We start from the raw sequence: 15,807 nt of genomic DNA on the forward strand, positions 1-15,807 counted from the left end.
AAAGCTCCAGAAAGAAGAGATTGAAAGTCAACACAATTTGTTGACAAGCAAAGTGGCATAACTCAGGCTAGAAATGGAAGAGAAACATTAAAAACATCACAGGGAAAAGCTTTAGAAAATGAAAAATAGGCCGGGCGTGGTGGCTCAAGCCTGTAATCCTAGCACTTTGGGAGGCCGAGGCGGGCGGATCACAAGGTCAGGAGATCGAGACCACAGTGAAACCCCGTCTCTACTAAAAATACAAAAAAAAAATTAGCCGGGCGCGGTGGCGGGCGCCTGTAGTCCCAGCTACTCAGGAGGCTGAGGCAGGAGAATGGCGGGAACCCGGGAGGCGGAGCTTGCAGTGAGCCGAGATCGCACCACTGCACTCCAGCCTGGGCAACAGCGTGAGACTCCGTCTCAAAAAAAAAAAAAAAAAAAAAAAGAAAATGAAAAATAAAATAGATGTGACTGAAATGATAACCATGGAGAAAATTATACAAAAGGAATTTTTAAAAATAAGTACCAAAAATAATTACACAGAATATGTTATATTTGGAAGGCAGAGGCAAACCAACAGATACGTAATTGGTCTTCTTATGGAAGAGAACAAAATAAATGAGAAAGAATGAAACTGTGATGATTATTCAACAAAAATGTAGTTATAAATCTGGACAGTATTGTAAATAGAGAAATTTGAGGTAAGCTGAAAAGAGATGGGAGAAGGATAAATTTTCATTTTTTTTCTTAGTGTCAGTATACAGTCATGTGCTGCATAATGTTTTGGTCAATGACCATGACATAAACAACAGAGGTCCCATAAGATTATAATAGAGCTGAAAAATTCCTGTTACCTAGTGATGTTGTAGCTATGATAATGTCATACCACAGTGTGTTACCTTTTCTATGTTTAGACATATTTAGATAAATAAATACTTACCATTATGTTACAGTTGCCTACAGTATTCAGTACAGTAACATGCTCTACAGGTTTGTAGCCTAGAAGCAATAAGCTATACCATATAGCCTGTATACCATCTAGATTTGTGAAAGTGTACTCTATGATGGTCGCACAATGACAAAATTAACAGCACAATTCTCAGAACATATCCCCATTGTTAATTATGACTGTATATTTATAATCAAAATGTAATATTCTTAAATAAAATAATTGCAAATTCTTAATTTTTAAATAATCTTTGGCTTGGGGAGAAATCTTTCAGGAACTAACATTTTGAAGAAAAGAACATTTATGTAAAGTTAACTCCTTCAGGTTTACTTCATTTATATGTTTTTTACTGTTGTTTCAATGATTACTCAGGACAGTAAAACATTTATCCTTGCCTTATTAGATTGATATAAATGAATACTTTTACCTTTTCTCATACATTGTCAGTACTTTAGAATATATTAACTCCATTCACTATCCTTCCAACTTTCATACAATTATCATATATTTTAATTAAAAATATGAATTATAAAAATATAAATACCACACTTAATTATTTTTATTGTTTTCTACAGTTAATATTCATTTAGATATACCCACATATTTACACTTAACTTTCTGGTATCATTTTACTTATGCCTTTAAGGCTTCTTTTAATGTAAACCTGCTGGAGAGAAATTCTGTCCATTTTTGTTTTTCTGAAATGTGTTTATTTCATCCTGGTTTTTGAAGAATATTTTTGCTGAGTATAGAATTCTAAATTGGCATTTTTTTCTTCACTTTGAAGATATCACTTTCCATTGTTTTCTTTCTTTCATTGTTTCTACTAAGAAGTCAGCTGTAAGTTTGTTTATTTAAACACAGTCTGTTCCTTTTTTTCCCTTTTGCTTTAAGATTGTTTTTGGTTTTGATTGGTTTGTTTTAGCAGTTTTTATTCATTTCTGCAGATATTATTTTTTTATGCCTATAAGAAGAATTCACTTGGAGTCTGAAGTAATGCTGCTTGAATCTATGGGAGTCTATGCCTGATAAGCCCATTGTCTGGACCCTACAGATCTATGTCATTATTTATATTTTTTTCCTCTTGGTTTTCTGCCATATCATCTTGTCTCCTTATATGCCTGGTTATTTTTATTGTATGACATGTTTTATATGAAAAGTTGTACAGATGATGTACATAGTGATGCTATGAATGAGATTACCTTCCTCTAGAGAGCATTCGTGCTTGCATTTGGTAGACAACTAAGGCATCCAGGTCAATTTAATCACATTAGAAAGAGGATTTGAAGCTAGACCTCAGGATCCCAAGGGCAGGTCTAGTTCCTATTTCACCCTTATTCCTAAGGCATAACCCTTTTCAGTTCCAACCCCAAATCTTGGGTATTTAGAAGAATGTCCCCCTGTCCCTCCACCATTGGGAACATTTTCTCATGAAAGCTTGACTTTTTGAGAAGTGCAGTGTACTATTTTTAATTAATTCTGTCCTTTTACTTTTGTTCTTGCAAACTTTTAGCAAGTCCATCTGTGAAAAACTCAGCTTCTCGTTCATTCAATTCTTCTCCTAAGAAGTCTCCAGTGCACTCACTCCTAACTAGTTCAGTTGAAGGTTCAATAGGTTCCGCATCACAATATAGGTCCGCCAAGCCTATTCATTCATCTGATTCTGTTAAAGGTAAGAAAGATCTGATATCATTGATGTGATTAATTGATTTCCTACACTACTGAACTCTAAGTTCTTTTGACTCAGAATTAAGATTTTGCATGCTGCTCTTATGTGTAAGCTCTAACTGATTGTGTAACTTAAACAGGTCTTATCTAAATAGAACAGCTATTGTGTACCATGTGAGCCTTAGTAAATGTAATTGATATTATATGTAAACATTATCTCTCTTTTTCTCTAAATGAATAATGAACATTTTTGCCTCTATTTTATTAAAAGATTTTGGATCCTCTTTTAAATGCCGTGAGTTACTTTTCTTTCTTATTTACATTCTTTAAAATCATAACTCTTCTTCAGTCTCTGCTTTAGTCACTATAAGTGCATACCATACAAACTTTTCAAAATTTTCTCATTTTTAATATTTTAAGTTAGTTTGTTATTTGATAAGACAAATGAGAAAAAAGTGTTTGATTTAGAATAAATGCCTGGTAAGTAAGTGAGAGTTAAATATTATGTGTTGAATGAACTTGAAATATTTCTCATCATGTATGACAGTGACCAAACAACCCCAGTGTTCTATGACATCATTCCCTTTTGTAAGAGAGAAACTAGACTAAGTTGTATTATCATCAAGTTATTTCTTAGTCTTTTGAAATTCTATACCTTACACATTTCTAGATCCTAAAAAATACCTAATCACACATTAGTACATTTTTTACATCTTTTTTTCTGTACTTGTGTCCTCTTTCATCTCTTATGTGTCTAAGCTATTCATTTACTATGTTTTTTAATTTTAAGTATAAAATTACTTTCCTGTTCTGTGGTAAGCAAGTCTGTGCAAACCTACCCACAAAGACTGAGGAAGCTGAGAGGCTGAAGAAAGAGGCTGACAAATCCAATTTCTCAGAAAGAAACATTTAATAGGGACTTAAGAATGGAGCCGTGTCTGTGCCTCCGCAACAGTCACACAAGGTGGTGGATCCTTGTACCACTATCCCCCCAGACACAGGACCTGTACACCATAGGTAAAGGGTATACATGCCTCAGAAAGGATGAACAGTACAATTGCTTAAGGGTAGAATTTATGGCAGGTACTTGCTACCTACCATACAAGGAAACTGGAAATCTTGGATGCCTTCCTGGAACTGGGATTAATCAAAAGTCAACTTGGCAGATTAGCATCCAAGATGGAGTTGCTTTGGCCTCCATGTTACCTTTTAAAGCTATGGTTATTGCAGGAATAGAGCAATACTGCTTGACACTTTATTATTAATTTTTGTTACATAATGGCATGGCATTTTCTTCTCACCCCCAATCCCCTGCTTATTGTCATACTCATCAAACATATATTTTGTATTATTTATGTTAAAAACCTCTGGCCGGGTGCTGTGGCTCATGTCTGTAATCCCAACACTTGGGGAGGCTGAGGCGGGCAGCTCACCTGAGGTCAGGCGTTCGAGACCAGCCTGACCAACATGGAGATACCCCATCTCTATTAAAAATACAAAATTAGCCGGGTGTGGTGGCACATGCCTGTAATTCCAGCTACTCAGGAGGCTGAGGCAGGAGAATCGCTTGAATTGGGAGGCAGAGGTTGCGATGAGCTGAGATCCCATGATTGCACTCCAGCCTGGGCAACAAGAGCGAAACTCTGTCTCAAAAAAAAAAAAAAAACTCTCCAAGAAAATGTTTCCCATTCTCTTAAACTGAAGTAATTCCTAGATAATTGCCTTAAATGGAAAGGGTATTTTTTGATAGGAAAATTAGCCATTAAAAATATTATCAGAATTATGCAGCTAGGCAGGGATTAAGATCAAAATTTAAGTCTTCAGATTGCCAATTAAGTACTTTTAGAGGTTGACAAAACAGCACACTGGTAAGAGAATAGCTTACATGCTCCTAGGCCCTCTTTAGTTGCCACTGCCACATTTGTTCTAGGTTCAGTGTGATCATGTTGGCATCCATGCCACCCTCTGCCATCATATAATACCATTCCCATTAGGTGACAGAACTGATGTGGGCACTGGCCTCACATACCTTGAAAATGGTGCAGTTTCTGTATTAGATCATAGTCCTTCAAACCCCAAGTTAGTGGAACTACTCAGGCTTGGTACGAAAAGCTGTCATTTATAATGCAGAATGTATCATGAAACTTGAAGTGTTCTTTTTACCCATCTTATTTAATATTATGTAGTTAAATAATGATACATCAGATTAGTTTGAACAAAATCAAATAGGCTAGCATTGCAATATTTAGATAAAACTCATTTTTCTCTGTTTTAAAAATCATGTTTTAGAGTTTTCTTTAAGTGTTATAGCTCTTTTAGAATTTGTCATGAAAAAAAGGTCTCTTTATTTTAAAGAAAAGTTGTTTGGCCTTTAATTGAAAGATTTCTAAAAGGAAATGTTGAATAGACTTTTAATATCACATCTAAGCAATTTTGTAATAGATTCACAGTCTCCGCCAATAGAAACAACAGGAAAAACATGCAGGAAGCTTCAGAACAGACTAGAAAGCTTGCAAACTCTGGTAGAAGATTTACAGATGAAGAACCAAGGTACAGTGTGTGTTTTTGAAGAGATCCGCCTTGCTCATGAGAATGTTCACCTTCCTTTCAGATTAAGCCTCCTGTCTATAAACCTACTGAAAGGGTATGGAATTAGCAACTATAAACTGAAGTCTAAATATAAGGGTCTTAACCATTAATAGCCCCTGGATTAATTGTGTGACCATGGGTAGGTCACTCTTGCCCTGCTGTACTCTCTTATCTAATGGGGATGACAATCCTGCTGGCCATCCCTCAGGAGTGGTTTTGAGGTTCTGAGTGGTTTTTCACATGGGACTTTCCCACACACTGTCTTTCTTGTTGCTATTAGGTCTGTAGACAAGCATTTATACGATAATAGCCTAGGCAAGAGTATAGTCAATAGCAAGGAAGCAAAATAATGGTATTTATTCTTACACAGGATTTAAATTAGCATAGCACTATAAGAGACTGTGCCACCCAATGAATCACAAAATAAAAAGAATCCACTTCTAAAAATGCTAAAACTATTTGAATAAGAAACTGTTCTAATCTGCAGAAGACCGGCAGCTTTTTGGGCATAAGTTCTAAGTACCATCAATATGGGGGAGCCTTCATGGTTCATACTTTTCTAACCCACATTCATGAATCCAGGGGCCTTTGTCAGAGAGAAATGAATTTTGAAGTACATTTGTTATTCTGTCTTTTCTATCCCTAGAAAACAATAAATTGCTGGGTAAAGAAAAATACATTTCTGAGAACAAATTTTCATAAAATAAACTTAACTTTATTAGTAATAATAGTTGCTATTAACACTTAATTGAGCACTTCCCAACTATGTGCCAGGCCTTGTACTAAGAGCTTCACTTACGTTTTCTTCATGTGATCTTTACAACAACGTTGGGAAATGGGTACTGTTATTACAGCATTTGAAAATGAGAAAACTGAAGATAAAAGAATAGTCAATAAATTCCAAGTCACAGTGAAGAGTAGAGCGAGGACTTGGCCTCTGCAATTTCTGACTCCAGAATCCATGTGTTTTTAATATAGTAAGGCTTTAGCGAATTGTTGTTGAAGAAAATTCCAAGTCCCTGCGATAACCCAAGACTCCTATGTATATAAACATTAGGAAAAACATTTGGTTTTAAGTTTATTGTGAATTTGTGGGGTTTTAGCGTTATTTTTTAAAATTTCAATAGTTTGTGGGGAGCATGTGGTGTTTAGTTGCAGGGAAAAGTTCTTCAGTGGTGATTTCTGAGATTTTGGTGCACCCATCACCCAAGCGGTATACAATGTATCTTTTTTCCTTCACCCGCCTCCCATCCTTTCCCCCAAGTCCTCAAAGTCCATCATATTATTCTTATGCCTTCGCATCCTCATAGCTTAGCTCCCAGGTATGAGTGAGAACATACAATGTTTGTTTTTCTTTTCCTGAGTTACCTTACTTAGAATAATGGTCTCCAACTCCATGCAGGTTGCTACAAATGCCATTATTTTATTCCTTTTATGGCTGAGTAGTATTACATGGTTGTTTTTGTGTGTGTGTGTGTGTGTGTATGTGTGTATATATGTATACACCATGTAAATATATATGGTGTATGTGTATATATACGGAGGAAGGATGAGATGGGTGAGGGGTGTGTGTGTATACATATATAATGTAATACTATATATATACACACACACACACACACCATGTAATACTCTCTATATATAGATACATAATAATTTTCGTTCTTTTTTTTTTTTTTTTTTGAGACAGAGCTTTGCTCTGTCGCCCAGGCTGGAGTGCAGTGGCGTGATCTTGGCTCACTGCAAGCTCCACCTCCCGGGTTCACACCATTCTCCTGCCTCAGCCTCCCAAGTAGTTGGGACTACAGGCACCCGCCACCATGCCCAGCTAATTTTTTGTATTTTTAGTAGAGATGGGGTTTCACCATGTTAGCCAGGATGGTCTCGATCTCCTGACCTCTTGACCCACCCACCTTGTCCTCCCAAAGTGCTGGGATTACACACATGAGCCATCGCGCCCGGCCTAATTTTCTTTATCCACTAGTTGGTTGATGAGCATTTAGGCTGGTTCCATATTTTTGCGATTGTGAATTTTGCTGCTATAAACGTGTGTGTGCAAGTGTCTTTTACACATAATGACTTCTTTTCCTCCAGTTGTGAGATTGCAGCATCAAATGGTAGTTCTACTTTTGTTCTTTAAGAAATCTCTGTACTGCTTTCCATAGTTGTTGTACTAGTTTACATTCCCACCAGCAGTGTAAAAGTGTTCCCTTTTTACCACATCCACACCAACATCTGTTGGTCATATTTTTAACTTATGTCATATTTTTAAATTATGGCCATTCTTACAGGAGTAAGGTAGTATCACATTGTTGTTTTGATTTGCATTTCCCTGATCATTGCTGTTGTTCAGCATTTCTTCATATGTTTGTTGGCCATTTGTATATCTTCCTTTGAGAATTGTCTATTCATATACTTAGCCCACTTTTTAATAGGATTATTTGTTTTTTTCTTACTGATTCGATTGAGTTCCTTGTAGATTCTGGATATTAGTCCTTTGTCAGATGCACAGTTTGCAGATATTTTCTCCCACTCTGTGGGTTGTCTGTTTACTCTGCTGCTTATTTCTTTTACTATGCAGAAGCTTTTAAATTTAATTAGGTCCCATCTATTTATCTTTGTATTTGTTACATTTGCTTTTGGGTTCTTGGTCATGAACTCTTGTCTAACCCAATGTCTAGAAGAATTTTTCTGATGTTATCTTCTAGAATTTTTGTGGTTTCAGGTCTTAGATTTAAGTCTTTGACCCATCTTGAGTTGAAGTTCATTCTTCTACATGCCACTTGCCAATTATTCCAGCACCACTTGTTGAATACGGTGTCCTTTCTCCACTTCATGTTTTTGTTTGCTTTGTCAAAGATCAGTTGGCTGTAAATATTTGGCTTTCTTCCTGGGTTCTCTATTCTGTTCCATTGGTCTATGTGCCTATTTTTATACCAGTACTATGCTGTTTTGGTGATGATAGCCTTGTAGTATAGTTTGAAGTCAAGTAATGTGATGCCTCCAGATTTCTTGTTTTTGCATAGTCTTGCTTTGGCTATGTGGGATCTTTTTTTGTTCCAAATGAATTTTAGGAATGTTTTTTCCAGTTCTATGAAGAATGATGATGGCGTTTTGATGGGAATTGCATTGAATTTGTAGATTGCTTTTGTCAGTATGATCATTTCCACAATACTGATTCTACCTATCCATGAGCATGAAATGTGTTTCTATTTGTGTGTGTTATCTATGATTTCCTTCAGCAGCATTTGTAGTTTTTCCTGTAGAGATTGTTCATCTCCTTGGTTAGGTATATTCCCAAGTATTTTATTTTTCTTGCAGCTGTTGTAAAATGGGCTGGGTTCTTGATTTGATTCTAAGCTTGGTCATTGTTGGTGTATAGCAATGCTACTGATTTGTGTACATTGATTTTGTATCCTGAAACTTTACGGAATTCATTTATCAGATCTAGGAGCTTTGTGGATGAGTCTTTAAGGTTTTCTAGGCATAGGATCATATCATCAGCAAACAGCAATAGTTTGACTTCCTCTTCAATAAAAGATGCCCTTTATTTCTTTCTCTTGTCTGACTGCTCTGACTAGGACTTCCAGTACAATGTTGAATAGCAGTGATGAAAGTGGGCATCCTTGTTTTGTACAAGTTCTCACGGAGAATGCTTTCAACTTTTCCCCTTTCAGTATAATGTTGGCTTTGAGTTTGTCATAGATGGTTTTGGTTACCTTGAGGTATGTCCCATCTGTGCCGATTTTGCCAAGGGTTTTCCTTATAAAGCGATGCTGGATTTTGTCAAATGCTTTCTCTGCATTTTTTGAGATGATCATTTGATTATTGTTTTCAATTCTGTTTGTGTGATGTATCACATTTATTGAGTTGAGTATGTTAAACCATCCCTGTATCCCTGGTATGAAACCCACTTAATCATGGTGGTTTATCTTTTTGATATGGTGTTGTATTCAGTTAGCTAATATTTTGTTGTGGATTTTTGCATCTATGTTCGTCATGGAGATATATATATATATAAAATACGTGTATATATACACACACACACACATATATATATATATTTCAAGACAGAGTCTTGCTCTGTCACCCAGGCTGGAGTGCAGTGGCATGATCTTGGCTCACTGCATCCTCCACCTGCCAGGTTCAAGTGATTCTCCTGTCTCAGCCTCTCGAGTAGCTCGGATTACAGGCACATGCCACCATGCCCGGCTAATTTATTTATTTATTTATTTATTTATTTTTTGAGATGGAGTCTTGCTCTGTCGCCCAGGCTAGAGTGCAGTGGTGCAATCTCAGTTCACTGCCAGCTCTGCCTCCCGGGTTCACGCCATTCTCCTGCCTCAGCCTCCCAAGTAGCTGGCACTACAGGCCCCCGCCACCACGCCCAGCTCCTTTTTTGTATTTTTTAGTAGAGACAGGGTTTCACCGTGTTAGCCAAGATGGTCTTGATCTCCTGACCTCATGATCTGCCCACCCTGGCCTCCCAAAGTGCTGGGATTACAGGTGTAAGCCACCATGCCTGGCCACGTCTGGCTCATTTTTGTATTCTTAGTAGAGATGGGGTTTCATCATGTTGGCCAGGCTGGTCTCGAACTCTTGACCTCGTGTTACGCCCACCTTGGCCTCCCAAAGTGCTGGGATTACAGGTGTGAGCCACTGTGCCTAGCATCATCATGGATATTGGTCTGTAGTTTTCTTTTTTTGTTATGTCCTTTCCTGGTTTTAATATTAGGGTGATACTGACTTCATAGAATGATTTAGGGAAGATTCCGTATTTCTCTATGTTTGAAACAGTTTCAGTAAGATTAGTACCAGTTATTTTTGAATGCCTGATAGAATTCAGCTGCGAATCCATCTGGTCTTGGACTTCTTTTTGCTGGCATTCTTTAAAGTACTGTTTCAATCTCACTACTTGTTATTAGTCTCTTCAGAGTTTCTGTTTTTTTCCTGGCTTAATCAGGAAGGTTATATGTCTCCAGGAATTTATCCATCTCCTGTCGATTCTCTAGTTTGTGCATATAAAAGTGTTCATAGTAGCCCTAAGTGATATTTTGTATTTCTGTGGTATAAGTTGTAACATCTCTCATTTCATTTCTAACTGAGCTTGTTTGGATCTTCTATCTTCTTTTCTTAGTTAATATCACTAATGATCTGGCCGGGCGCGGTGGCTCAAGCCTGTAATCCCAGCACTTTGGGAGGCCAAGACGGGCGGATCACGAGGTCGGGAGATCAAGACTATCCTGGCTAACACGGTGAAACCCCGTCTCTACTAAAAAAAATACAAAAAAAGTAGCCGGGCGAGGTGGCTGGCGCCTGTAGTCCCAGCTACTCGGGAGGCTGAGGCAGGAGAATGGCCTGAACCCGGGAGGCGGAGCTTGCAGTGAGCTGAGATCCGGCCACTGCACTCCAGCCTGGGCGACAGAGCAAGACTCCGTCTCAAAAAAAAAAAAAAAAAAAAAAAAAAAAATCACTAATGGTCTAATAATTTTATCCTTTTAAAGAACAGGCTTTTTGTTTCATTTGTCTTTTGTGTTGTTTTTTATTTGTTTATTTCAATTTCATTTAATTCTGATCTGATCTTTGTTTTTTCTTTTCTTCTGCTGGGTTTGGGTTTAGTTTGTTCTCATTTCTCTAGTTCCTTGGGTGTGACCTTAGAGTGTCTATTTGTGCTCTTTCAGACTTTTTTATGTAGGCATTTAAGGTTTTGAACTTCCCTTTTAGCACCACTTTTGCTGTATCCCAGAGAGTTCAATAAATTGTGTCACTAGTTTCATTCGGTTCAAATAATTTTTAAATTTTCATCTTGATTTCATTATTGATCCAAAGATGATTCCAGAGTAGATTATTCAATTTCCATGTATTTATATAGTTTGAGGGTTCCTTTTGGAGTTAATTTTCAGTTTTATTCCACTGTGGTCTGAGAGAGTACTTGATATCATTTTGATTTTCTTAAATTTATTTAGACTTGTTTTGTGGCCTATCATATGATTTAGCTTGGAGAATGTTCCATGGGCTAATGAAAAGAATGTATATTCTGCAGTTGTTGTGTAGAATGTTCTGTAAATATCTGTTAGGTCTGTTTGTTCTAGGGTATAGTTTAAGTTCATTGCATTAAGTGCATTGTTTTTCTTTTTTTTCTTTTTTTTTTTTTTTTTTTTTGCTGTTGCTGACTTTCTGTCTTGATGACCTGTCTGGTGCTATCAGTGGAATATTGAAGTCCTCCACTATTATTGTGTTAGCATCTATCTCATTTCTTAGGTCTGGTAGTAATCATTTTATAAATTTGGGAATTCCAGTGTTAAGTACATATATATTTAGGATTGTGATATTTTCCTGTTGGACTGATCCTTTATCATTATATAATATCCCTCTTTGTCTTTCTGAACTGTTGTTGCTTTAAAGTATGTTTTGTCTGATACAAGACTAGCTACCCCTGTTCGTTTGTGGTATCCATTTGCATGGAATATCTTTTTCCATCCCTTTACCTTAAGTTTATGTGAGTCTTTGTGCATTAGGTGAGTCTCTTGAAGACAGGAGATACTTGGTTGGTGGATTTTTATCCTTTCTGCCATTCTGTATCTTTTAAGTGGCACATTTAGGCCATTTACATTCAATGTTAGTATTGAGATACGAGGTACTGTTTTGTTCATCCTACTAGTTGGTGCCTGAATACCTTGGGTTTTTTTTGTGTGTTATTGTTTTATAGGCCCTGTGAGATTTATGCTTTAAGATGGTTCTATTTTGATGTGTTTTGAGGTTTTATTTCAAGATTTAGAATTCCTTTTAGCATTTTTTAGTGATGGCTTGGTACTGGTGAATTCTCTCAGCTTTTTTTTTTTTGTCTGCAAAATACTTAATCTGTCCTTCATTCATGAAGCTTAGTTTTGCTGGGTACAAAATTCTTGGCTGGCAATTACTTTGTTTGAGGAGGCTAAAAATATGACCCCAATTCCTTCTGGCTTGTAGGGTTTCTGCTGACAAATCTGCTGTTAATCTGATAGGTTTTCCTTTATAGGTTACCTGATACTTTTGCCTTGCAGCTCTTAAGATTCTTTCCATCATCTTGACATTAGATAACCTCATGACCATGTGCCTAGGTGAATATCTTTTTGCAGTGAATTTCACGGCTATTCTTTGAGCTTCTTGTATTTGAATGTCTAGATCACTAGTGAGACCAGGGAAATTTTCCTCAATTGTTCCCTCAAATAAGTTTTCTAGACTTTTAGATTCATTTTCTTCCTTATGAACACCAATTATTCTTGGGTTTGGCTATTTAACATAATCACAGACTTCTTGGAGGCTTTGTTCAATTTTATTAAATTATTTTTTCTTTGTCTGATTGGGCTAATTTGAAAGCCTTGTCTTCGAGCTCTGAAGGTTTCTCTTCTACTTGTTCTAGTCTATTGTTGACACTTTCCAATGCATTTTGTATTTCTATAAGTGTGTCTTTCATTTCCAGAAATTATGATTGTTTTTCTTTATATCTATTTCTCTGGAGAATTTTTCATCCCTATTCTGTATTGTTTTTTAAATTTCTTTAAGTTGGTTTTTACCTTTCCCTAGTATCTCCATGAGTAGCTTGATCAACCTTCTGAATTATTCATCTGGCAATTCAGAGATTTCTTCTTGGTTTGGCTGCATTGCTGGCAAGCTAGTGTGGCCTTTCAGGTATGTTATCGAATCTTGTTTTGTCATATCTCCAGAATTGCTTTTCTGATTCCTTCTGATTTCGGTAAACTATTTCAGTGGAAAAACCTGGAACTCAAGGTTCAGATTCTTTTGTCCCACAGGGTGACCCCTTAATGTGGTGTCCTCCCCAAGGCCCAAGGGATGGGCCTTCCTGAGAGCTGGACTGCAATGATCATTATTGTTCTTGTGCTTCTAGCCACTCAATGGGTCTACCAGGCTCAGAGTTGGTGCTGGGAAATGTCTGCAAAGAGTCCTGTGATGTGATTCATCTTCAGGTCTCCCAGTCGTGGATACCAGCACCTCCTCTGGTAGAGGATATAGGGGAGTAAAGTATACTCTGTGAGAGTCCTTGGTTATAGATATGTTTATCAAATACTGATTTTGCTAGCAGTGGTATGTTCACATGGACAGACTCAGGACCTCTGGTTAGCCAGAACATTGCAGGCAGTGGAATTAGCTGCTGCTTTCTCCTTCCTTAGTACAGGGTTATTCTATCATTTCTATCATGAGTTACTGTAATGTCCTGAGTTCGTTGGTCTCTAGCCAGGAGGTGGCACTTTCAAGAGAGCACAAGCTGTGATAGTAGACAGGGGAATATAAGCCTGCCCTAAGTTGGTCAGGATAAGTATTTGGGTTTGTCAGGTGATGTGTGGGGCCATCAAGATCTCAATAGTTTGTGTGTTTTGTGATCAGCTACCAGGGCAGGTTAAAAAATACCATTGGATTGGGGCAGAGTTAGGTGGGTCTGAGCTCAGACTCTCCTTGGGTGAAGCCTGCTGTGGCCACTGTGGGGTATGCGGGGTGGTTTTTGGGCCAGTGGGGTTATGTTCCAGAGGTGAATTGGCTGCCTCTGTTGCCAAGGAAGTTGGGGAAAGCCTGTGCAATAGGCCTCACCTAGCCTCCCACACAGTTGGCAAGGCCAATCTTGCTCCCACCATGCCCTGCTAACAGCGCCAGTGTCTCCAGGCAGCCAGTGCAGGGCAGTGGTTGGGGGTTGCAGGCAGATCAGACCTTGCCCCTGTTTTAAACTTTGCCACTGAGAAAGCAAGTATGGCTTTCAGGTCTCACCTGCCCCTTCCTGTCTTCCCACACTGTCAGCAGTGGCTTCTGTGCTCCTTTCTGTAGCATTTCCCATTCACCACCCAGTTCTGCTCAAAAGAGTTTGTGCCCAGTTGAAATTATTACAGAGTTCAGTTGGAAGCTTCTTTCACTCTGTGACCACTCCCAAATTCTGCCAGCCACCTTCCCCAAGGGCCCCTGTGAGATATAGTTAGGGATGGCTTCCCTGGGCTCAAGCTGGAGAATGGGAGTGCCTCCAAGGCCCCTCGCACTGCTCCTTCTACTTTTATATTTTGTGCTAAATTTGTTCCAGTTCTAGGTAAGGTTAAATCCTTCTCCCATAATCTGGATTTTCAGGTTCCCCAATGGGGTATATGTTGAGAGGCAGGATTTCCCCCTCTCATACTTTGGAAACTCACAGTTTTTTACCTGTCTTGTGGAATTTGCAGTGGCATGCTGCTGCTTTTAAAGGATCTGTAAATTTTTTCGGTTTTCCTGTTATGTTCCTGCAGTGGCTCTTGGAGCAAAAGTCAACGGTCTCCATTCATTTCTCTGTCCATCCAAGCTGGGGCTGCATGTCAGCCCTGTCTCCTATCTGCCATCTTCCTCTCCACATCTATTGTGAGTTTTTTGAGGGAAGATGCATTATCTTATTGATCGTATTTTTATTCGCACCATGACATATGTTTCTGAGTTTATCCGATGTATGCCACCAAATAATAATCCACATGGAAGACATATATTTGTTTACAAAATAAAAAGACCTTTTTGCTGAATGCAGTGTCGGGATGGGACACCTCTTGAAAATTCTAAAACAAGTATTTTTAGGGGGAATTTTGGGAGGACTGTCAAAACTTGAAGTGCATTTACGCTTTGACCCAGAAATTTCAAAGGAAGGAACCTTTTTTAGTCTGTTTACTAACATCCTAATAATTTGTATAATGAAATATTAGTAAATACTATGCAGTTACAACACAACATAAGCTGAACTGGAAAATTATTGACATTTTGTTATATGAAAAAAGGAAGCTACTGAACAATCTATACCATATATTTTCATTTGTGTAAAGAATAAAACATATGCACATGCATGTATATGTGCAGATATTCACCAAATTGCTGGGAATGACCTCTCAGGCGGAGGCAGATTCCAGCAAATTGAGGGAGCAGAGGCAAAGACTGACCTTCATCTTTCTTTGTGTCCTTCTGAGGTGTTTGAATTATTTACAATTAGTATTACTTTTACAATTCTCATGCCCATTTAAAACAACTGAGGCTGGGCACAGTGGCTTATGCCTGTAATCCTGACACTTTGGGAGACCGAGGCAAGAGGATTGCGTGAGGCCAGGAGTCTGAGACCACCCTGGGCAACATAGAGAGACCCTGTCTCTACAAAATAAATAAGTAAATAAAACATCTGAAACACTAAAGATTTACCCTTAGCTCTCTTCCGTAACACCAACCTTTTCAAAAATATGCTACATCACAATTTTTTAAGAATGTCTTGAGCTCAGAACATGTCTATTCCATACTAACAAGTTAATCTTTTAAGTAGCACATTGTAGAATTAAAGCCTGAGTGGATTTTGTTATTCTAACTGTTTTATCAACATTTTCAGCGATGTCTTCAATGATCAGAAATCAAGAAAAGAGGATACAGAAAGTAAAAGACCAGGAAAAAATGTTACTAAAATGACTCGTTGCTTGCCTATTCTTTACAGAGGAATGAGGCCCAATTAATTGTGGTGTTACTTGTAATTAGTGCCCTGTGTACTTTTTCTTTTTATGTGAAAATTTAATAAAAGATACCCTGTCTTGTAAACTCTATTTTGAAATAAACTATTCTTGAATTCCTCATGGTAAAACTTCAAA

General features: G+C 37.8%; 1 protein-coding gene across 1 annotated transcript in view; it reads left to right on the forward strand.

Moving 5' to 3' along the window:
* CCDC158 (coiled-coil domain containing 158) overlaps positions 1 to 15,754 on the forward strand; it is a 115,380-nt gene extending 99,626 nt beyond the window's left edge. The window contains exons 24-26 of the mRNA XM_045392463.3: positions 2,442 to 2,600; positions 5,039 to 5,146; positions 15,555 to 15,754. Coding sequence (XP_045248398.1) covers positions 2,442 to 2,600; positions 5,039 to 5,146; positions 15,555 to 15,631 — 344 coding nt within the window. The 3' untranslated portion in view covers positions 15,632 to 15,754. The remainder of the gene's footprint in view (positions 1 to 2,441; positions 2,601 to 5,038; positions 5,147 to 15,554) is intronic.
* The last annotated feature ends 53 nt before the right edge of the window (positions 15,755 to 15,807 follow it).

This window comes from Macaca fascicularis, chromosome 5 (genome assembly GCF_037993035.2).
Source record: "Macaca fascicularis isolate 582-1 chromosome 5, T2T-MFA8v1.1".
Lineage (NCBI taxonomy): Eukaryota > Metazoa > Chordata > Mammalia > Primates > Cercopithecidae > Macaca > Macaca fascicularis.